Raw genomic sequence first — 24,427 nt, forward strand, 5'->3', positions numbered from 1 at the left:
TCTAGTTCTGCTCCCAAGCTGCAAGTAGGCATTGTAATGGATCTGAGGCCCTTGTTACCAAAGAGGAAATTTTCAGGTTTGCATGGATACATTTTTCTATTACTATCATAGTCTGTAAAAGGATGAGAGGTTTTTATTGCTGTATTGTACTTAGGACACTTTTTAAAAATTATTGACATTAGGGCTTTGGCTGCATCCATTTTGATCCTAATACGCAAGTTATTACATGCTGAAAATAGACAGCCAGTGTCAGTCCAGAAATTTGGTCAGTTATCTTCCCTGCCTCATCCCATTTAAAAAATAAAACAAATACATGACAGGCTAACCAGATTTTATGTGAGTGGAGAAATGTACTAGTTTAGAAAATTGAGATGTTCTGAAGTTCAGTAATATTTAGGGCTATAGCTGTTAGCTGAAAATTACTACATATCGTGTGTATTTTTAAAAATGCCTTTCTTGGTGGTTAAATTTTGTGGCTGGGTGGTTAGGTTTCAGATTTTTGTATATTTGACTTTATCAGTAAATGTGTCTGGCTTTGGCTGGAGGAGGCTTACTGAAGTTTGATTAGGCATGTGGGAGATCCTGAAAGATATCTTATTTTTCCATCTCTTGCTAAACAAATATTTTCTCTCAGAAAAATGGCATGGACATACTGTAGTGAAGATATTGTACAATAAATATTTAAGAGCTTGAATTAGTGGTAATTGAAACCTAGCCTGTATACTGCAGAATCCTAGAAATGTAGGATTGGAAAGGGGCCTCAGTAGGTCATCTAGTCCAGTGCTTCTCAACCTTTCCAGACTAGTATATCCCTTTCAATAGTCTGATTTGTCTTGCATACCCCCAAGTTTCACCTCACATAAAAATACTTGCTTACAAAATCAGACATAAAAATACCAAAGTATCACAGTACACTATTTACTGAAAAATTGCTTACTTTCTCATGTATCAGAGGGGTAGCCGTGTTAGTCTGGATCTGTAAAAGCAGCGAAGAGTCCTGTGGAACCTTATAGACTAACAGACGTTTTGGAGCATGAGCTTTCGTGGGTGAATACACCCTTCGTCGGATGCATGTAGTGATTAGGCATGTGGGATGCACTACATGCATCCGACGAAGTGGGTATTCACCCACGAAAGCTCATGCTCCAAAACGTCTGTTAGTCTATAAGATGCCACAGGACTCTTTGCTGCTTTTACTTTCTCATGTTTACCTTTATCATTATAAAATAAATCAATTGGAATATAAATATTGCACTTATATTTCAGAGTATTGTATATAGAGCAGTATAAACAAGTCATTGCCTGTATGAAATTTTAGTTTGTAATGACTTCGCTAGTGCTTTTTACGTTGTCTGTTTGTAAAACTAGACAAATAACTAAATGAGTTGGTATACTCCCTGGAATACCTCTGAGTAGCCCCAGGGGTACACGTACCCCTCGCTGAGAACCACTGATCTAGTCTAGTCCCTTGTGCTGAAGCAAGACAAAGTATTATCTAGTTCAGGGTTTTCAAAGTTTGGGTTGCGATCCAGTACTGGGTAGTGGCATGTAAGGGAGTGGGTCGCTCTGGTCAGCACCACTGACTGGGACATTAAAATTCTCATTGGTGGTGCTGCCAAGCTAAGGCAGGCTAGTGCCTACCTGTTCTGACACCGGAAGCGGCCAGCAGCGGGTACAGCTACTATGCAGGGGAGCCACAGTGCTCCACATGCTGCTCCCACCCCGAGCACCGGTTCACGGCCAATGGGAGCTGGTGGAGGGAGGGGGCAGTGTCTGCAAGCAAGAGCCAGGTGGAGCCACTTGCGCATCTCCGCCTAGGAGCCGGATCTGCTGCTGGCCGTTTCTGGGGCGCAGTGCGGTCCGCGGTGCCAAGACAGGTGGGCAGTCTGCCTCTGCACCCCGGCTGCGCTGCTGACAAGGAGCCACCAGAGGTAAGTCAGCACCCCAACCCCATGCCTCAATCCCCTGCCCCAGACCTGAGCCCCCCCTAAACCTGGACTCCCTTCCTGCACCTCAAACCCCTCATCCCTGGGTGCCATCCCAGAGCCTGCACCCCGAACCCAGAGTCCTGATCCCCCTCCCACACCCCTGTTTCAGCTAGCTGGAGCACTTGTTAACAAGTACCGACAGCTCTGATGGTTGAATGGGAGCCTACTTTCTTGATTGCCAAGTTAGAGGCTCTGGATAGAACATCACCTGGTAACCATCATAAGGAGGCTAGCCCAGCAGAGACGCCTGAAGGTCTGTCATCTATCATTATGACTATCCGGGGGACCGATGGTACCCAGTGCCATCGGGTTCCCCTCTACCAGTCAACTCTTCATAATGGCATTGTAGCAATACTTGGGATCCCTATACAAAACACCCTGGATCTGTGCATGAATGCCACCTACCCTCTCCTAGCAGACACCAACTGGCTCCATCGAAGTATGAGGGAGAAGAAATTGAGCCAGGCCTGCTGGGGCCAATGGTTCCGATGAGTGTATCCTCCTCATCAGATGAGGTGATTGCCCCATCTTCACCTTCCCCACCCAATGACTACAGGAAGTATCAAGAGCCCTTGAAGAGGGTGGTGACTGAGTTTCCAGATCCAACTCAGGGAGATGTACAGGATAGTCAGACTAGGCTCCTGAACATTCTGCAACCTTCTGTTCCAGGTTGGGTGATTCTTCCTATGAACGAGGCCATTATGGAAACAAGCAGGATAGTTTGGCATACTTCCTGTTTCTTGCACCCACCCAGAAAGGGCTAATAACCATTATTTTTACCAGCTAAGGGAGTGGAGTTTCTGTTGACACATCCAGTATACACTTCTCTGATGGTGCAAGCAGCCACTGTGAAATCTAGGTTTCAGCATCCCATGGCAACACCCACTGATAATGGTACTAAGCAGCTAGACTTCCTAGGGAAGAAGATACCTTTTTCTACCAGCCGTCAGTTTTGAATTGCTAACAAAGCCTATTAGTTGGCAAAGTATGATATCACCAGTTGCTTCACATTCTTGGACTTTAAGAACAAGCTCCCTCAGAAGGACAGCGCCTGATTCCAAGGCCTCATCGAAGGCAGACTGGTAGCTAAAACATCTCTTCAGGCTGCAGTTGATGCCACTGACCACTGCTTCATGACAACTGCTGTAGCTGTCCCTCTTTAAGAACAAGTCTTGGTTTCACTGTGTTTCTTTTGGAGAACTGTGTTTCTCTAGTGACGTCATCTTACATTCCCCCCACCCTCCCAAACTTTTGGTGTCCACCTCATTCACTTTACTCACAACTGGAGGACAATAACAATAAACAAGTGGGTGCTCAAGATCATTCACTCTGGCTACGTGATCAAGTCTGTCACCTCCCTATCACAAACCCTCTTCCCAACCCCTTTTTCAGGGGCCACTTTCAGAAGGAGTTCTCCCTCAGGAGATAGAAACTCTTCAGTGAGGGGCTATAGAGCATGTTCCACCTCAACATCAAGGGAAAGGTTTCTACTCCTCATGTTTCTTAGTTTCCAAGAAAAACAGGATGGAGACCAATCCTCAGTTTACATCAACTTAATGTCTTTATTTGAAAATCAAAATTCTGTATGGTCTCATTGGCATAGATCAGTGGTGGGAAACCTGCGGCCTGACAGGGTAATCCGCTGGTGGGCCGTGAGACAGTTTGTTTACATTGACCATCCGCAGGCACGGCCGTCCGCAGCCCAGTGACCACAGGCCATAGACTAATCAAAGTGACTTTAGACTCCACTACAGCAAGGGCTTTACATCCCTATGGAAAGATTCCATGCTATGAACAAATCACCCTCAGACCACAGTCTCTTTCTCTAGTAATCTGCATGGCCTCCCATACTTACGTAATGCTATTTACCAAGCTCCACCTCTGTTGTCTAAAGGCCTGGTTCTGGTCTGTTTACTCACCAGGCAGAGACAACATGAATACCAGGGTAACAATTCCCACAAAGGTCACGGCTTCTCTTGTTTGGGGGATGAACCCAGAACAAGTGCATATGAGAATCACTTTCTTTTACACCCACACCTGACACAACTGTTTTAATGGGCAACAGAATCTTACACAGAGCTCTTCAGGTCTGTGTAAGCTCGAAATCTTCTGTCACACCAACAGAAGTTGGTCCAGTGAAACGTATTGTCTCCCCCACCATATCCTAGGACTGACACAACTACAACATCACTGCATATCTAGATAAAACCAATGTCTGTTTTCTCCATAAATAAACACAGTGGAGCAAAATTCTTTCTCTGCAATAGCAGTGCACGTATGGAACTGGTGCATCAGAAACATACAGCACTCTCAGCAACATACCTACCAGGTGTGCAGAACTCTTTCTTTGTCTGTTAAGATTGTCCACCACTCTTCCACAGACCACAAATGCGAGACACCCAATTCTGTCCTGAATGAGAGCTTCATCCAATGGTCAACAACATCCTGGGACCAGTTCACCTCCCAGATGAACAAGATGTTTCCCTGGTACTTCTCCAGAGCATCTCTGGGCCGGGACTCCAAGGGTGATGCTCTTCTGCTGCCCTGGACACATTACTTCAGGTTTGCCTGTCCTCCCATTCCACTGATACCATAAGATCTACGAATGACTCAGAACAACAGCCGTCAAGTCATTCTCATCCTGCCCAAGTAGCCCGGGTGACTTTGGTTTTCAGACTTTCTGTGAATGGCAACCTGATCTTCTATCAGCATACAACCCTCTTTTGAGTCACTAAGTCTGGAGAGCAGCCTGACCAGTCATCCCATTCCAGGCCCTCTTCATCTCATGGCCTGGTATTTGGATAGGCTTTAGACCCAGAGCATTCATGTTTAGAGGCTGCTCAAACTATTCTCACTCAGAGCAGAAAGAACTCCACCAGAAAATGCTATCTGACCAAATAGAGATGTTTCTTAACATAGATGGTATAGAATAAATTATCCCTAAATTCCACAGGAATGCCTTATTTTAGACTAGCTCCTCATCTGTCCGGCATTTCCATATGCTTTCTTCGGGTCTACCTTGCAGCAGTCAGCACCTTCCATCCCCAGTTGAAGGTATACTGTTTTTACTCATCCAATAACATTTAAATTCCTGAAGGTCCTCGCTAGAATTTTCCAACTGGTGGTGAAACCAACAATGCATTAGGCTCTTAATACTGTTCTTTCAATACTTATCAGACTTCCCTTGAACTGTTAGCCACCTGCTCCATGTCCTGCCTCTCCATGGATGTTGCCTTCCTAGTCACCATCAAATCAGCTAGAAAGGTGAGTGAATGGAGCATTTATGGCAGGTCTGCCATAGAACACATTTTATAAGGAGAAGGTTTCCGTTCACCTCCTCCTGAAAATGACCCCTAAGGTCATTTCTGAGTTTTACGTAAGGTGGCTGCCTTGAGCTTTATCCATACTTTCACAAAGCATTATACATTAGTCCAGACCTCTTCTACAGATGCAGCAATGGAGACAGCAGTATTATCAGCCTCTATACCAACAGCATCCTCCCACCCCCTCTTCCAGTCACACCTATATGGAACATTTATAGGGGCCAGCACTCAAAGTTACTCACCTGTAACTGGAAGCTCTGTGAGAGATGTGGTTGCTATTTGTATTCCACTATCTGCCCTCCTTTCCCTCTGCTTTGGATCTTATTTGATTCATGATAAGAAGAGGAACTGGAGAGGCATCAGTCTGCACTACCCCTTATACTATTCCTGTTTGGATCATGAGGAGAGCAACTGTGCAGGTTCAGACCAACAAACACTCCTAGCTAGAAATCTCTGATTTCAGGCGCATGGTGTTCATGTGTACCCACATCTGGACTATAGATAGGGACCATATTTGTAAGAACTTCCAGTTACAAGTGATACTCCTGGGGAAATTCTGCACCAAAAAATTAAATTCTGTGTACAATATTTTAAAATTCTGCATATTTTAATTGTCAAAATAACACGATATAATCATACCAGTTTCAATTATTTTTGGTTATTTATTTCAAAATACTTGTCAACAAGTATACCTGTAACAATAAAGACAACAACAAAGATTCAGGAAATGTTTTTCTGACAAATAGACTCCTTACTAGGCATATTAATTCAGAACTCTGAGTAATAATTAATTTAATCTACAATACAGGATTGTATTTCCTGCACCCCTCAGAAGCAGTGTAAAGGCTTGGGGGAGTCTGGGGTAACGGATGAGCTGTGGGAATAGGAAGTAATTGCTGGGAAGGAGCCTGGGTGTGAACTTGGAGGGTTGTTGGGTATGGGTGGAGAAAGTATGAAACAGGTGTGTGGTTTTTTTTGTTTTTGTTTTTTTCCCTGAGGGGGCGGGGAGGGATTGTTAGGGAGCATCCCCATGCAGCCCTGGCTGACCTCAGCCCTCCCATTTAGTCAGGCACATCTGCCCCTGTCCCCAGGTGTTCCTACACCCCTATATATCCTTGCACTCCCTGTCCACATGTGCCCCTCCACCCGCACTCAGACACCCACTCCTCTTTCCCTATGTGTCCCTGTACCCCCTTCCCCTGTCCCCATGTATCTCTGTGCCCCCACCCAGCCACTCCCCTACCCCAATGTAGCTCTGCATTCCCTCCCTACTCACCATGTGGCCCTGCCCCTCCCTCTTCCCTGTGGCCTTGTGCCTCCACTCCCATTCAGCCCCTACTCCTGTCTGTCCTCCACACTAGCCCTTATGAGCCCCTGTCTGACACCCTCCCCCTTCCCCCAGTATCCCACACCGTTGGTCTCCCTGTAGCCCATGTCTCCTGACCTGGCCTGACAGGTGCTGTGAAGAAGGCAGACTCGTTCTCTTCCCTCGCTGACTGGGCACTGCTGCTGTTTTCTGTCACCCTCTGGTAGGCAAAAGGAAGAACTTCAGAAGTTATTTTCTGCTGGGAGCTGCTGCTGTTCTTGCTCCACAGCATCTCTGGTGGTTAAAAGGTGGAACTACAGCAACATTTCAGCAGAAGCTTTTTTTCTGGGCAAAAAAATAAAAATATGTGGGGCTCATTAATTATGTGCACACAGTAGCACAGAATTCCCCCAGGAGTAAAGAGTAATTTCCACATCTGATTTTCTCATACCTCGTTTGTATTTCTAGACTGGATGAGGGGAATTAGCTTTCTTGATTTTTCAACTCCAGTTGGCTTCTTAACGTTGAACTAGTGATTCAGCTTAAGTAGTTGAATAAACTGAAATGAAAAACACATTCTCTCCACACCTGTGGAAGAGGCTGCTACTGTCAAAAGCTGGTTTAGCACTTCAGCGCACTCTGGTTCCAGGTGCTTTGCCACTGTTCAGTGGTTTCACTTTCTTTAATATTTGGCAGCAAACATGTACTGCTTAATATTTTTTTATTTAAATTAAATGATTTTAATAGGTTATAATAAGTTTAGGCCTTAACAAAGTTGTCAGTTTCAAATTTTAAATAACTTTATTTTTATAGATAAACTTGTATTTAATTTAAATTAAAAAAAAATCCAGTTTGAATTTTAAAAAAGTTTTTTTTATCCAGTTGTTTTATACAAGTGAGGTTACTTCTTTTCACACAGTATGCATAGACAGAGTTCTGTATCTGAACATTCAGCTGTCTACCTGTGCAATTTGTGTGTGAGTGAGAGAGAGAGAATATGTGAATGCACACAGATGCAACCTTACTGCTGGCATTTCCTTACCTTTAGAGTTTTGACTTTTCACCTTAATATTCTTAATGTAGTTTTTATAAAATTTGCCAAGTTTTTAAAAAAGCAAACTGAAAAAACAGCAATTCAGTGATGTGGAACTGTACTAATTCCTACATAAGTCATTAGCAGGGCTGGGGACCTTTAGATCCACAGCATGGAACTCTACCCTTTGAGCTAATTGAGTAACTGGTGGTAATAATTTATCCTCTTTCTGGACCAACCACTACAGGAGTGTGTGGGAGAAACAAACATTTTTGCCAGTTGGATTCACAAATATTAGCCCGTAGAACAGGGGTGGGCAAACTTTTTTTGGCCCAAGAGCCACATCTGGGTATGGAAATTGTATGGCAGGCCATGAATGCCCACAAAATTGGAGTTGGGGTGTGGGCTCCGGGGTGGGGCAGAAATGAGGAGTTCAGGATGCGGGAGAGGGTAATGGCTCCGGCTGCGGGTGCAGACTTTTGGGTGGGGCTAGGGATGAGGAGTTTGGGGTGCAGGAGGTTGCTCCAGGCTGGGACTGAGGGGTTTGGAGGGCTGGAGGGGGATCAGGGCTGGGGCAGGGGCTCAGGAGTTCAGGCTCTGGACGGCGCTTACCTCAAGTGGCTCCTGGAAGCAGTGGCTTGTCCCCCCTCCGGCTTCTATGCAGAGGCGCGGCGAGGCAGCTCTATTGCGTACTGCCCTGCCCGCAAGTACCGCTCCTGCCCCACCGCTCCTGCAGCTTCCATTGTCTGTGATTCCTGGACAATGGGAGCTGTGGGAGCAGCACTTGGGGTGGGGGCAGTGTGCGGAGTGGAGCCCCCTGGCTGCCCCATGCGTAGGATCTGGAGGGGGGACATGCTGCTGCTTCTGGGAGCCGCACAGAGTGGCCCCCGACCCCACTCCCTGGCTGGAGTGCTAGAGCGGGGCAAGCCTCAGTCCCCGCTCCCCAGAAGGAGCTCAAGGGCTGGATTAAAATGGCTGCCAGGCTGGATGTGGCTTGCGGGCTGTAGTTTGCCCACCCCAGCTGTAGAAGAATGTTGGGGCTCCTGAATCCTGGGTTCAGTTTGAGGTTTTGGAGAGGAATGTTCTCATGTAGCTATAGATCCTTTCCCCTTTTCATTCCAGTCAAGCAGCTTCCTCTTTATCCTCCATGTTGCCTGGCTGTTAGCAGTGGGGTAATGGAGAGTACAGGAGAGACAGTCTCCCTGGTCTCAGTGACAGTGCTTGGTGCCACTGGCAGTCAGGACGAGAAATTGTGGGAAAAGTCTTGCTCGAGCCTTGCAACATTGGGATAGAGAATGCTCAGTTGGTCAGTGAGAATGGTATATGTGCAGTCTGGTCAGTGATAAGATCTGCGAGGATGGAGTATGCTCAGTGCAAATTGAATCTTTAGAGAGTAATGCTGCCAGCCTCTAACAAATTTCTACTGAGCATATGCATAATGAGATTTTTCATAAATTTATAACCTGGCCAAATTTGGGCAGGTTTTCATGGGGAAGACAAAAGGCACCTCCCTGATGGTAAGAGAACACCTTTACCTTTACCTTTACCTAATTTCAAGTCCCTGCTTCAGCACATGGAGGCACTATAGCTCATCAGTGAACTTTTTGTAAGTATTTTTTAATGTGTGCAAAACAGTGCATCTCATTTTATGAAGCAGCTGAAATGTTTTTACTGAAACTTTCAAATAAAAAAACAAAACAAAAAACCCACCCTCATACTGAGGCAGACACCTGGCATGGAAAATTTCAGCGTCAACAGTTGAAATTTGGCTAAGCTTTGTAAGCAAGTGAAAACAGGGTCTTACAGTGGAATGTGTTAAGATGCCCTAACGTACATGTGTGTGTAAGTAGTATAAAAACAAGCATGCAGGTTTTTTTAACAAGACTTAAGATGATTAGTCAGTCATTGTTGGATTGGAGAGATAATTTTCTAAAAATAGTAATTAATGAATGGGTTTTTCTACAGTTACTAAAACACTGTTACACGTGCCTGTGCATGAATTTGGTACCTGAGAGAGAGAAGAGTCTTAGACCCTTTTGTTTCTTTTTCATAACTGTCATTTTTGCTGCTGTTTTTGCATAACCTTAACATATTGGATAAAGGTATGTTTGTGTTGCTTCCTTTTGAAGTCTGCTTCAGTTTGTAGATAAACTGAAATGGAGGTAGGATGACTAGATGTCCCAATTTTATAGGGACAGTCCTGATAATTGGGGCTTTTTCTTATAGAGGCCCTTATTACATAAGAACATTACCCTGCAATTTTTGACACTTGGTATCTGGTCACCCTAAGTGGAGGTTTCGAATATAATCTTTGTTAGTATTTGCGTTATCACGTGGAGTGTGAAACCTAACTTTATTGTGAATGATATAGTATAGATGGCAGTCTTACTGTCATGCTTCAGCAGTAATAAAAATAATAGTGAATTACACTTGCAAGGAGATGGGGGGTACTAGCTGATGTATTTTTATTTGTATAATGGATCTTATCATTTGTAAAACAGAATTAAGGTTATTTTAAAAGAAAAAATCTCTAATTCACTTATTCTTTTAATGTTCTCCTGTGTACGTCCATAGAAGGTCAATAAAAACTACATTTAACTGAAATGGCAAAGATTAAGATGTCCTTGAAAGCAGAAATTAAGACTTCTCAGAGAATCACTCCTGGAATATTTAAATGTACAAGAATATGCAGATACTGTATTTGAGGGATTGGATGCCTGTTTTACTATAAACTGGAACTGATGCTTACTATTTCTGTACATTTAGTAGTAGCAATTTTAAGAATTACTGTTAATAAACACACACTTGCAAAATAGCATGCATATATGGGGGGAGGGAAATGAAGTTTGAGTTATGTTTTGCATGTATAATGGCAGCATTGGTTTCATGGACTTGATACAGTACAGTGGCTCAGTAAAGCTAACACTATTGTGATCTAGTTTGCTGGTCTGACTTTTTTATTTCAGTAGAACCAGCAGGCAAAACTAGAGAGGAAACTTAAATCGGTATCCTGCAGTAAACTGCACAGATGGGTCCCTGTGCTCATGTGGAGCCCATTAATTTCATCGGGGTTCTGAACAGGTGCAAGGATTTGTCCATGCACCAAATAGGGCAAGATCTTCCCCTTTGTTGCAAGATTTAAAAAATATCCCATTTTGAGCAAATGACTAATAGTGAGGTGGTGAATCTGGAGAGAGTTTTGATTCTTTCATAAAATAATAATAGGAGGGCTGAATAGTCCTCTTGAGTCATCTAGTCCAATTCCTTGACTCATATGGTAGATTAAGGTGGTTTAGAATGTGAATAATTAGCAATATCTTGTGTACAGATTTTTTTTACAATAGATTTTTAAATAACTTGTTTAGTGTTAATTTTTTAACAAATTTGCTAATAATTCAACTGTTTTTAATCATAATTAAATGCCCCCAAACTTCATTAATGCAGAGTTAAGGGTGCTCCGTGGTGTCTCATGGTCCTTCTAGAACAGGGGGTTCTCAAACTGGGGTTCTCAAACTGGGGTTTGGGACCCCTCAGGGGGTCGCGAGGTTATTACATGACGGGTCGGTTGCGAGCTGTCAGCCACCATCCCAAACCCCGATTTACCTCCAGCATTTATAATGTTATAAATTAAAAACACTTTTTAATATTTTTAAGGGGAGTCGCACTCAGAAGCTTGCTATGTGAAAGAGGTCACTAGTACAAAAGTTTTTGATAACCACTGTTCTAGAATGTCAAATTCAGCTATGCTCAAACCTCTGAAAACCAGGAAATATAGACTGTTAATGGCCTTAATGGTCTTACTGCCCATTCATATTTCATTCTCTCTTGGGCTAAAGCTCATGTGGAGTTCTAAATATAATCATGAATAACTTCTGCCATGTAGTGCCACTCCCTCAAAGGGGCAATGGGTGTATGCACCAACGAATATAAGTCCTAAGCACCTGAAAGAGGTTTTGGGAGGATCAGAGACATAGTTTGAGCGCCAGGTGTACACAAAAAAGTCAGAAGAGCCAAGTGATTTTGTAAAATGCTTTTTGCTTCTTGGAAACTCCTGGCTCAAATGAGCCCAGATTTGGACCACTAATACCTACTCTGTGCTTCCATGAGGCACAGCATATTTCAAGACAATCCAAGTCAGCATGTGGATGTTAGAGCACTTTTAAAGAGTAAGTGATTCTCAATCTTCACTTTAGCAGGGCGGCTTCTCTAATATAATATAATTTTAACTCTCTGACTCAGAATTAATTAAAAAACCACTTAGTCATCTGTAAGAGTTGTGCATACCTGTTTAAAATACACATTTTTACCATTCTTCATTATTAACTTGCACATTAACTTATACTTTTAAATAAAAGCACACAGTAAAGAAAACTGAGCAAGAATTTAAATCTTACAAGTAAATGCATAACTGCAGTAGATTAGAAAACGAATGAAAAAGAAAATAAATAAATTTAATGTAAATGTTCCATAAATGCCAGGAAAGATGCTTTTTGTCTAAGGATGTAACTCATATGTTCATTTTAGTTTTTTAATGTATTATTTATGTTGCAGTGTAAACGGGACTTTTTGGGAAATATGATGAGAGTTGGTGTGTGTTTATGTTGCAGGCCATTCTTTTATTTTTTTTAATTGATTAATATTCTGCCTGGTTAATTTTGATTTGATTATGGTAGTGATAACAATTGTGGGATGTGCTAATTTATATGGACTTTTATCTTTAATATTTGTTAGTCTGCAGCACTGGATAGGGTGAAAATTATCATTCCTCAATTTTTTTTCTTTTGAGGTGACATATGTAATGTGCTACTTTAATGAATCAATATAAATCTCTGGGCTTCAGTCCTGGCTTGTATTCAAATCCCAGATTTCACAAAGCTCTGTTCATAAATCTTTCAAGGGGGATCATCCACGTGCCAGTTCAAAATAATTTCAGGCAGTTTTATTTCCCTTGCATCATCACCATTCGATATATAGAAATGGTGTTTATCCAAACACCATAATCAGTTATTCTATGCATTGTTGTTGTAGTCATGTTGGTCCTAGGATATTACAGAGACAAGATGGATAAGGTAATATCTTTTATTGTACCAATTTCTGCTCGTGAGAGAGACAAGCTTTTGAGCTTACACAGAGCCTAGACCTGAAGAAGAGCTCTTCAGGTATTACTTCACCCACCTGGTCTCTCTAATATCCTAGGACCAAGAGAGCTACAGCAATACTGCCTATAACAATGGATGATCTCAAACTTTGCTATCTGAAATGGAAACTCCACAACATAAAGAAAAAGGAAGCAAAACTTAACAGTAACATTTACTTCCTGAGCAAATGCAAGAAACAAAACATCGTCCCCTGACGTCTCACTATCTGTAACTCTCTGGCCATTACACACAAATCTAGATCTGAAGAAGAGCTCTGTGTAAGTTCGAAAGCTTGTCTCTCACCAACCAAAGCTGGTCCAATAGAAGATACTGCCTTATCCAGCTTCTCTCTAATAATCAATTATTGTGATTTTTTTCCCCTTCTTTGTTTTTGCAAAACCTGAAAAAATTGTTAGCTCATTAAGAAATATAAAACACTATATGTGAAAGATGCATGCTTTAAGAGATCTTTTAACTAGCTTGCATTGTTCAGAACCTTAACTGTATATGCAATGTCCTTGCATGGCATAGGTCAAACAATAAATCTTGATGTTTATTTTGTGTCAAAGTTTTGTAAACATATGCCCAGTTCATAATCATTTGTCTTTATAGTTTCAATTATGGCACTCTCACTGTCCCCAGAATTGATGGTATATTCAATTACTCCCAGAAGTAGACCAAATAAATTACAGTTTAATGCAATAGTGTGGGGCATGGTGTAGGAGTGATTATGCTTAACATGAGTACTCCTGCTGGGTAGTTAATAGAAGCATTGACGTTGGATTACTTTGAAAACCCAGTCTTGAAATCCTTACTGAAGTAAACACCTGTTCAGGGATTTTGTGTCTTGTAACAGAGGACCTGGTCTATGGTGGAAACAGTCACTTAGAGAGAAATGGAGGTAAAAAGTAACAACCTGATATTATTTCTTTCTATGGACATTGTTATATTGGAGCCCTAAGCAGGACAATTGCCTGAATGGCAGTTTTGTAAAGGTAGCAAATAGGATTCAGAAAATGTGTTGCAAAATCTTTATTACAATAATTGCATTCCTCTTCCCCTCCCCTTCACCCTCAACCCCTGTGTGTAATAAAAGCTGTTTGTCAACCTTCACTTCAGCAGGATTGCTCATGGTAGTCAGTGCTATGCTTGCTGTTATTATTGTTTAACATTTATATAGTGATAGTGCCTAGAGGCCAGCCAAGTCAGGGCCCTGTTGTTAGTGTGAGCCAGGGAGTCCCTCAGTGCCCACTGGCAGAGGGCACACTACACAATACCATAACTCACATCAGGCCTGTCACACTGATTGCCCCAATACACTCTGCCATAATCTGTATCTCAAAGGGATCGTGTAAGGTATCATATGCAAACTAGTAACACATTAGTCATTAATATTCCATGATTTTTGTAAGGGTGGTGAAGAATTATAGAAGATTATAGATACTCTGGAAATATGTTCTTAAAGGCTATCTTGCAAACGGTGCATAAGCTCAGCTTGTCCTAAACAAAGGAATGTTGTGCCTGTTTTTCCTGTATCTGCAGTGTAAATGGAGCCAGGTCATACCTCAGAGGACAGCTGAAAAATACATTTACATATAAGGTAAACCCAGCTATCAAGCTAAACGAGTGAGGGAGGAGAAGACCACTTAACAATCATGACAGGGGATGAAGCCTTCCTGACTCTTGAAACAGAGACAGAAGGAGAGAGCCATTTTAGCATCCATCGCATAAGGGACAAAGGGGGAGCAGCACCTTTTGAGCTCATGAAAAGCGGCTTCTCTTGGCCTAAAAACCTCTGACATATTTGGTTTTTGTATACAATAAACAGGAGCAAAAAGGCATTTTGTGGTTTTCCCCCCCCCCACACTTTTTAGGTGACATTTAACCTGCTGCTTCTTGCACCTAGCCATCTTCCCTTGTGTTCCTGTATTGTGGAGATTTTTAGATAATATTTTCTGGGATTTAAAAGTGATTTAAGGCATTAAAGCAGTCTGTCAGTGTCAGATTAAGTGACTAAAACCTTAGGTTTAAATTGCAGAAAACAAATGCACACACAACCCAAACCAGTTTAGCAAATAGGTACAAATAGGGAGTGCAAAGTTATGCTACCTTAAGGATTTCTTTAACTTAACACTTCATGTATATCTGTGGGAAAATGTGTTTAGACTGTACTACTATCTGACTCTAGTTGAACTTTGGCTGATGGGTGTCTGTTAATTTTTAAGTGCACAGGTTACTCATATAATTGCTAGGCATTTCTTGGCCTTTGTCAACTGGTTCCTGTTAAAGAACAGAGGACTGGATTTAGAAATGCAAAACTTAAGGCTTGAATGCACAATATTAATGCTGCCTTTTCTCCATACACATTACAGCAAAGACTCTAATTCAAGTTCAGAGGTTATCTCTGTGTCAAAAAAGGTTTCTTACCTTTCCAGTGTCAGCACATTGCTGTGCCTCAGTTTCCCTGCTGGTACATAGTCTCCCCCACTCCTGGGTTGTTTGTTTTTGTGATGCCCTTGTATGTAAGGTTGTAAAAAAAAAATCTTTGAATTTTTAAAAATATTTTCAAAGCAGATAGTCTTTGTGCAATATTTAGTTCAAAGTTTCTTTTTCTAACTGAACATGTATAAAAATGGAGGCACTCTAGCTTGTACATTGAATGTTCATGTTTGCTAGCATGCTGACGTAATCATGCTCATGCATTACCTTACGCTATGTCTTCCCTCTACCTCTCAAAGGAACACTGTTGGATGGAGTTGCAGTGGCAGCCTTAACTGTATGCCACTTACGTAATCATCAGGCCACCTCTGCTTCCTTTATTATCTTTATCCGGCTTGGAAGGTTGTACTTCAGAACCATCTCCTGGCTTTCTGGTCCATTAGCAGGGGGAGTCCCACTTTGTTTTCATGCTTTTGTTTAATGTAGCATATGTGTGGTGTTAGTAAAATGGCTTAAATCAGTTTCATATTATTTGTGTCTACACTTCCATTATGTACTCATTTGCCTTTCCGTAGTTAACAAATCCTTTTGTATTTCCCACACAGGACTCCAGTCAGAGCTTCCTCCCCTTTCCTCACCCAGGTGAAACAACAACAATAAAAAATAAGACTCCAGTCCATCTTTCAACAATTTAGCAGCATGTCTCACCTGTGGTTATTCCTTTGGGTATGTCTACATAGCAGCTGGGAACGTTCCTTCCAGCGCAGGTAGACAGACGTGCACTAGTTTAGCTTGAGCTAGCATGCTAAAAAGAGCAGTGTGGTCACAGCAGCATAAGTTGCAGCTTGGACTACCCACCCAAATACAAACCTCCCTGACCCCTGAATACATACTCAGGTGGTCAGCCTGAGCCACTGCCTATGCTGCTGTGCTCAGACTGCTATTTTTAGAGTGCTAGCTTGAGCAAAGTTACCACATCTACCTACCTATGCTGTGACGCACCCTCCCAGGTGCTGTGTAGACATACCCTTTGGAATCTGAATATGCCCACCTCCCGTTTCCATTGCATGCTTTAAACAATTCCCTGATCAAGTCTAAATTCTGCTCCTTCTTTTTCTGACTTCTACCCTTCACAATGTCCTAATAATATTTTCCTCTCATAGGACAACTACTATTCTCTTCTCCAAGATACATGTATTCCTCTTCAAGTTAGTCTTTCGTCCCTGCTCTTTCTGGCATTTTACCCTGGAAACAAGCCTGGATCCCTCTTTCTTCTCACTTCTTTGTAGGAACTTATTTCCTAGTCTCAGCAATTCCAGATACCTTGTCTCCAGCCCCATATTTTTAATAAAACAAGACATGTACAATGAATATAAAGATTAACAGAGAAGAAGATAAGTAGAATTAATAGACTCCAGACTCATGTTTTTGTTAAATACATTGAAGTTGGATCACTTGAATATATACAGGAAAAATTAACAACTGTAAATGATTATTTTTATTTTGCACCCCACACCATGATATTGAATGACCATTTTGTGTAACACAATTCTGGTACTTGTTCTCCCTATCATGTTGAACTTGGTTTTTAACCAAACTAGTTCAAGTAATATCGTGAATTAAAATATCATCCCATGGGCATTAGTCCCAATTATGTCACTAATGGCCCCACATGCAATGTGCATTAAAATACCTGTTTTTACACTTGAAAACAAGTTAGAAAGTTGTGCATATTTAAGTGCCAGCCCAGTTTAATTTTTCATGCTTCATACCAACCTGCAGTACTGCTTGTTAAATGTATGTGAATAATTGGCTTGGAAACAACACAATCATATCTGCTCTGTTAGGTTAAGATAATATGAGCACAAATGCACATTCTTACAAATAAGCTGCCCTAAAATACAAAGTGAAAAAATAAATGTAGTGTGAAATGTTATGTAAAACACAGGCACAGCATAATTAGCAAAGGACAGTAGAAATGCCATTTGTTAAGACCTGAATGGTAACAGTCAATTAATTTCTCACAACGGGAAACGGCAAAGTAGTTAACAAAGGAACATCATCTGTCAACTACAGTGTGAAGACTATACAAAGAATCACAAAACTGAAGCAATTCATGGAGTATAATTCATGAATTAAAAACCTACACAACAGTAGAGGTGACTGTTGGTTTGTATTGCTTTGCAACTGACGCGAGTCATTTACAAACACATCTCATGTTTTAGTGAAGTACTTGTTTTTTTAAACAATGCATTAAATCAGTTTTGGCCAGTGCTCTGTGAGGTTAGATGAGTATATTACACATATTTGAATATATAGGAAAAAAGTAGTTTGAAAATTTCTAATTTTTTTTTTAAATACGAGACTGTTCATTTAAAAAGAAAATGGGGGAGATTTTCCATCTGTGTGATGATACAATCTCCTAGGATATATGTATGCTAGAGGTTTTTAACTTGAGTTAACTGATTTGTGAACTTGAGTTCATGGTAGTCTGGATGCTCCATGAATGTTTGTTCCAGGATTCACGTTTTTGGAAACTCTTCAAAGAAGGAACAGCCTTCCTTTCTCACAAAAATTGAAGTTTTGTGGATGAAAGTGTCAGATGTAAAAATCAATGTTTAAACTTTAATCCTAATAATTTTGTGTTATAAAAGAAACAGCAACATTAAAAAACAAGTATCAGTTGTAAGGGACAATCCTGGAGATTAAAAAGGAATAGCCAAATATGCACGTCATGGCACACAATGTAGAGAATTAAATCCTAGTCTTGGATATTCATGGAACAACCTATATCTCTTCCACACTAACCCAGTTGTGCCATTCCATAGTTAGTAAGCAGGAGACACTGAACACTTTCACCTTCCTTTCTTCTAAGTTTGGTGGCTGTAATATTTTCCATAAGATTTTTTAAAGGCATACATTTTCATGCATATTTCCTCCCATCACATAAATTTTAGATAATTTCAGTTCACATCTGTGTGCTCTTTGCTAGAGTCAAATTGAAATGCTCAAGTAAGCTAGTCAAAGTCTCGTGTGAATGGTTACAACCTTGTAAAGTAGTTACCAGAGCTACAGTGAAATATAACAACAAAGATAAAAAGCCTTTTACTTCCCTGGAGGAAGAATCAGAAACAGGTGAGACAAACAAGAGAAACTATCTAGTGTCAAAAGTAGCATTGCCAACACAACTGGCCTGTGCTTGGGTGGCTTTTCACTTGCAGTTCTTACTAATCTAGACACCTTGCCTAAAGATCTTTTGGATATATACATACACACCTCTACCCCAATATAACGCGGTCCTCGGGAGCCAAAAAATCTCTCTGCCATATAGGTGAGACTGCGTTATATTGGGTATAGTATGGTATGGCTCCAGCACCTGGGCTTGGGCGGGGATTTAAAGGGCCCAGGGCTCCACACAAATTCAGATATAATGCAGTAAAGCAGTGGGGCTTGGGCGGTGCTTTAAAGGGCCTGGGGCTCCCCGCTGCTTTACCGCGTTATATCCGAATTCGTGTTATATCGGGTCATGTTGTTATTATCAGGGTAGAGATATATATCCATAGTGCTGCATTATCTTCCTGCATCTACAATGGACCTGATATTGCACCTTTAAAGTTAACGAGTTGAATGGGAACAGGGTCAAGCCCAATGAGAGGATATCCATGTCTTGTATATCATTGTTTTAAGGGTAGTGTCAGGGAGGAATGGGGGCAGAAATATGTTTATCAGGTTTTTTGGGTTTTTTTGGTTTTGTTTTTCTTTCTGGTTTTGAATCTTCTAATGCAGTGGTTCTCAAACTGTGGGTTGGGACCCCATTTTAATGGAGTCGCCAGGGCTGGCTTAAACTTGCTGGGGTCCGGGGCTGAAGCCCAAGCCGCACCATCTGGGGCTTCAGCCCTGGGTGGCGAGTCTCAGGTTAGAGGCCCCCTGCCTGGGGCTGAAGCTCTGGGGCTTCAGCTTCGCACCCCCCTCCCCCGCAATGCAGGGCTCGGGTGGACTCAGGCTTCAGTCCCTCCTCCTGGGGTCGTGTAGTAATTTGTATTGTCAGAAGGGGGTCATGGTGCAATGAAGTTTCAGAACCTCTGTTCTAATTATTTTCCAGTTGATTTTTCTTTTTAATATGACACCATTTTAAAGTGCAACTGTGTGTTAGAAACAATGCATCATTAGTTAAAAATTATGAAAAACTATTAGGTAGGAAGACTATTTGAAGAAGATGTTGGGCTTTTTTTTTTTTTAGGCTGTGTTGTTGTAGTGCTTTCCTATACCACTCAGATCAAGTAGAAGTGTATTAAAATACCAGTTTCCAGAATGCCACAGGAAAGTGGTTCCCTCCTTTTATTATTAATAAAGTTTTTGTTGCAGTACTGCCTAATGACCAGCCAAGAATGGAGGGAGCCCCATTGTTCTAGGCACTGTACAAACATAGAGTAGTACACAGTCCCTTCACTCAAGCACTTACAATCTAAGTAGACAGGACGGACAAACAGGGAGGGTGAAGAACACACAGAGTGCACAATGCGATGCCAGCAAACAGCAACAAATATTCGTTCCAAAATGAATTTTTTAAAGATGGGTTTAGTTTCCCAGCCATGTTGAACGTAATCTCCCATGTAAGGGGTCACCTGCTCACCACCACTCTCACTTGCCTAAGGTTGTTAGGCCACATGGCTGCCTGTACTTATGTGGCCTGGCATGCCCGGCTTCACTTCTGGCCGCTGCAGGCGTGGGTGGCATCAGTTTACATCCCCAACAGGCACAACCTGGAACTGGTAGTCAAGGTGCCGGACCGCATCCAGTCATTACTGGCATGGTGGTTAGACCCCACATCGGTGTTGCAGGGAGTCCCTTTCACGGCTTCGTCCCTGTCGCTAACTCTGGTGTCTGGTGCCTTGGACCTGGGCTGGGGAGCCCACTTGGGCAAGCTCAGTACCCAAGACCGTTGGTCGGGGGTTGACCACTGCCGCCACATAAATCTCAGGGAGCTCGGCAGTTCATCTGGCCTGTCAGGATTTTTGGTCCCACTTGCAAGGCAAAGTGGCTCAAGTCCTGATGGACAGCACTGCTACCATAGGCGCTGACTCCGTGGGCTGGAGCACCCATGGAAAAAAAATTAGCGGCTGCTTAGCACTCACTGGCAACCAGCTTCTCTCCTCCTGCCCCACGGGCGCCTGCTGGTGGCCCCGCCAATCAACTCCTCCCCATCCCTTCCAGTGCCTCCTGACCACTGCAATCAGCTGTTTTGCGGTGTGCAGGAGGCTCTGGGAGGAAGGGGGAGGAGTGGGGATGGGACGCACTCTGGGAAGGGGGTGAAACTGGGTAGAAAGAGGTGGGGGGCCTTGGGTGGTGCGGGAAGAGGCGGGACACAGTGGGTGAGGGCAGAGTGGGGAGGTTGAGCAGAAGGAAGCCGGTGCCTATGACTGCTCGATGTTTTATGTCAACAAACAAGGTGGAGCCAGGTCGTCAGCCCTCTGCCAGGAAGCCCTCCAGCACTGGGAGTTGTGTGTGCAGCATGCCATTCATCTCTTGGCAGCGCACCTCCCTGGAACCAGGAACATATTGGCAAATCACTTCAGCAGAGCCTTCTTGTCTTGCCACAAATGGTCGCTCCACCCTGAGGTGGTCGACGAGATCTTCCGAAGGTGGGTGTCTCCCCGAGTGGACTTGTTTGTGACTCATCAGAACAAGAAATATCACCTTTTCTGCTCATTTCGGGGGGGTGAGTAGGGGCTCCTTGTTGGACACTTTCCTACTTCCATAGTTGGGGGCTCGGATGTATGCTTTCCCGCTGGTGCTATTGCTTCACAGAGTCCTCATGAAGTTCAAGCAGGCCAGGGTTATCCTGATAGTCTCGGCTTGGCCTCACCAGCACTGGTTAGGCATGCTGATGTACCTGTTGGAGACGACTCCAATGCAGCTGCCCTTCTGGCTGGATCGCCTGTTGCAGAATCACGGCAGACTCCTGCATCCGAATCTGGCAGAGCTGCACCTCACAGCTTGGTTGCTCCATGGTTAACTACTGAGGAGCAGGAGTGCTTGGCCTGAGTCCAGCGCATCCTACTAGTAATAGAAAGCCACTAGAGCGACCTACCTGGCCAAATGAAAACAATTTATGTGCTGGGCCTCAGCCAAAGAGGTTAGACCTGAACAGGCCTCGCTGTAGTTGATCCTGGACTACCTTATGCATCTCAAGCTCCAGAGCTTGTCCATTTCATCAGTTAAGGTCCACTTGGCCACTAATCAACTTTTCACCCTCCATTCCAGGGCAGATTGGTCTTCGCTCAAAACGTGACAATCTGGTTCTTTAAAAGGTCTGGAGTGGCTCTACCCCCAAGTCCGGGACCCAGTCCCTCCATGGGACCTGAATCTGGTGCTCGCGCAGCTCATGAAAGCCCCCTTCAAGCCCTTGGCGTCCTATTCCCTTCTTCTGCTGTCCTAGAAGGTGTTATTCTTGGTGGAAATAACTTCTACCCGAAGGGTCTCTGAGATTAGGGCACTTACATTGGAGCCGCCCTATACAGTGTTCTTCATGGACAAGGTCCAGCTGCAGCCGCATCCGGCTTTCCAGCCCAAGGTGGTTTTATAATTTCACACGAGACAGGACATATTCTTCCCAGAACGTCATAAGTCCGAGGAGGAACATAGATTGCACTCCCTGGATGCCAGGAGAGCGCTAGCCTTTTACATAGAGAGGACCAAACCATTTCACAGGTCAACGCAGTTGTTCGTCACGGTAGCAGATAGGATCAAAGGTCATCCATTGTCCACCCAGAGACTTTCATCACCGCCTGCATCCGATTCTGCTATGATCAGGCAAAGGTGCTTCCACCAGTGATTGTAACTGCCCACTCAACTAGAGTGCAAGCCTTGGTGGCAGCCTTCCTGACCCATGTGCCAATTCCTGATATATGCAAGACTGCCACCTGGTTGTCCATCCATACATTCCCATCTCACTATGTGCTTACCCAGCAATCCCAAGACAACACTGGCTTCGGAAGAGCAGTGTTACAAAGCGCATGTCTGTGAATTCTGAGCCAACCTCCTGGGATACGGCTTGTGAGTCACCTAGAATGGAATTGACATGAGCAAGCACTCAAAGAAAAAACGGTTACCTACCTTTTGTAACAGTTGTTCTTTTGAGATATGTTGCTCATGTCCATTCCACTACCCTCTGTTGGAGTTGCCGGCAAGAAGGAACTGAGAGGGCATAGGGCCAACACTGCCTGATATACTGACAGATGAGTGCGGCACTCAAGGGGGCGCCACAGCCAACCCTACGGTTACCGCTAAACAAAACAAAAGGTAGATAACTGTTTTGTATTGTAGATCTGCTGCAGCAGAGTATATGGCCTGATTCTTAGAACTGATGTAATTTTGTTGTGCATTATCTGTACTTTGCATGCACAGTTCTTAAATGCGTAACTCCCTGCTCCCTTCCCCGCCACCCCCCATCTTAATGAGCAGAAGAGCATTAGGAACATCTCTTTACCAGATCTTTTGTAATAATTCAGGAAATTATTAAATGAAATAGCTAAATTACATTGTGTGCACATGTGCAATGCTCCTGTTCTTAGTTGTGTGGTTTTTGAGTTTGAGAAAAATAATACAGAATCCACTGAACATAAACAAAGTGGATGTTTTTTTCTGTTATCAAACTCTCCTAACCTATTTCAGCAAAGCATATTTAAAGGTACTTCTCTACCTCTTAGTTACTTCTCAATACAGTCTATTTATATATCAGAAATCAGCTTGTAAATGCTGTAGAGCTATTTAAGGAAAGTGTCAGTTTTTTAGATGATTAAAAAATAAAGGGTGGGATTTTCAAAAGCACCTAAGTTTTAAATATCTAGGTGATTTTGAAAATCCACTCCAATGTTTATATATACACACAGTATAAAATGACTGACCTCCAATACCAAAAAAAAAAAAGACCTTTGTGACTTGGGTACTTGAATATTAAGTTGGATACATTTTGTCTAATTGAATGTGATGATGTATACATTGTCATATGAGTGGACATTCTTCTTCATGTGTGAAGGGAAGAAGGATAATTTATGAACAACACAGAGAGTGACCTAGTATATTTAACTCCAAAGGTTTGCCACTTAGGAATGACTGCATAACACACAACTTGCAGAAATAAACCTGTAGAAATAAAAGTAAAAGCCATGCAACTCCAGGGGAGGAAAAAACTTTGTATAATGTGAAATGAGAGGGAGATACCATGCAGTGCTTGTTTCAAGAGTTATACTAGGAGAGCTCAGTAACTTTACTGCTATTAGATGAGTAACAGTGGGAGACATAAAGTACTAATGAAACTTCAGAATGGGGAGTAGCAGTGTCATTGGGAGAGAGGATGTACTAGAAACTGGCCATGGTGTAGAGAAAGTGAGAGACAGATGAAGGGGAAACTGAGAAGAGAAGACGGTAATCCGAGAAGTAGATAACTAACAACCACAAGAGATGACTTGTTCAGCTACGAACAGTGCCTCTCATCAAAGAGGAGTAGTACTGCCTTTAGGAAAAGGCAGTTGATTAGTGAGAAGTGATGGGGTAGGACCTTTCTGAAGGTTGATTCCATTTTTTTTGGTCCCCATCATTAGTAGGAGGAAGTCCCCAATTAAAAATATCCTAAATGGACTCTAGTAGTGCTATATATGGTATGTTCTCTACTTTGTTAAATGTTATGTTTCTGGAACTTAAAAAATTGAGATTACAATCTCATTTACATTGGCAGAATTTGCTGTCCTTTAATGTGAAGTTTGGTGACCTTGAAATAGGGTGTGGGTGTTTGCATAACTTGCATTGGATTTAGAGTACGTACACGTAGATGGCTCACTGAATAGATGTTTTATTAGTTAAGAGGAACATAAAAGGAAGCCTACAGCCAGTTAGAGTGATTCTATGGACTAAGATTACAGTTTTGTTCTCTTATTACCCCAACCCTTATCCCCAAACTCATTTTTGTTATTATGAAAGTGTTGAGTGACTGATGGCATGCTTGGCTCTTTCCAATGCTGTGAACACATCTTGGGCAAGATTCCATATATGTAAGTTTACAAACATACTTGTATATTGAGCTGCAAAAAAACCCTCTTTTTTTTCCAGATCTGGTTTTGTGGTTCTTAAAGTGGCCTGATGTTCTGGTGAGTAGTGTCCATTGAGGGCCTTTCATCCTTTCTCTCCATCCGCTCATGGAG

At 42.6% G+C, this 24,427-nt stretch overlaps 1 protein-coding gene across 7 annotated transcripts in view; it reads left to right on the plus strand.

The window, feature by feature from the left end:
- Positions 1 to 24,427, plus strand: part of UMAD1 (UBAP1-MVB12-associated (UMA) domain containing 1) — a 166,096-nt gene that overhangs the window by 27,723 nt on the left and 113,946 nt on the right. The window contains exon 3 of one of the 7 annotated variants that reach the window (XM_039523102.1): positions 24,336 to 24,373. The exons of the other annotated variants lie outside the window; for them this stretch is intronic. Within the exon in view, the coding sequence (XP_039379036.1) occupies positions 24,336 to 24,373 (38 nt within the window). The remainder of the gene's footprint in view (positions 1 to 24,335; positions 24,374 to 24,427) is intronic. 7 annotated transcript variants of the gene reach the window in all.

Source organism: Mauremys reevesii, linkage group 2 (genome assembly GCF_016161935.1).
Source record: "Mauremys reevesii isolate NIE-2019 linkage group 2, ASM1616193v1, whole genome shotgun sequence".
NCBI classification, from domain to species: Eukaryota; Metazoa; Chordata; order Testudines; family Geoemydidae; genus Mauremys; species Mauremys reevesii.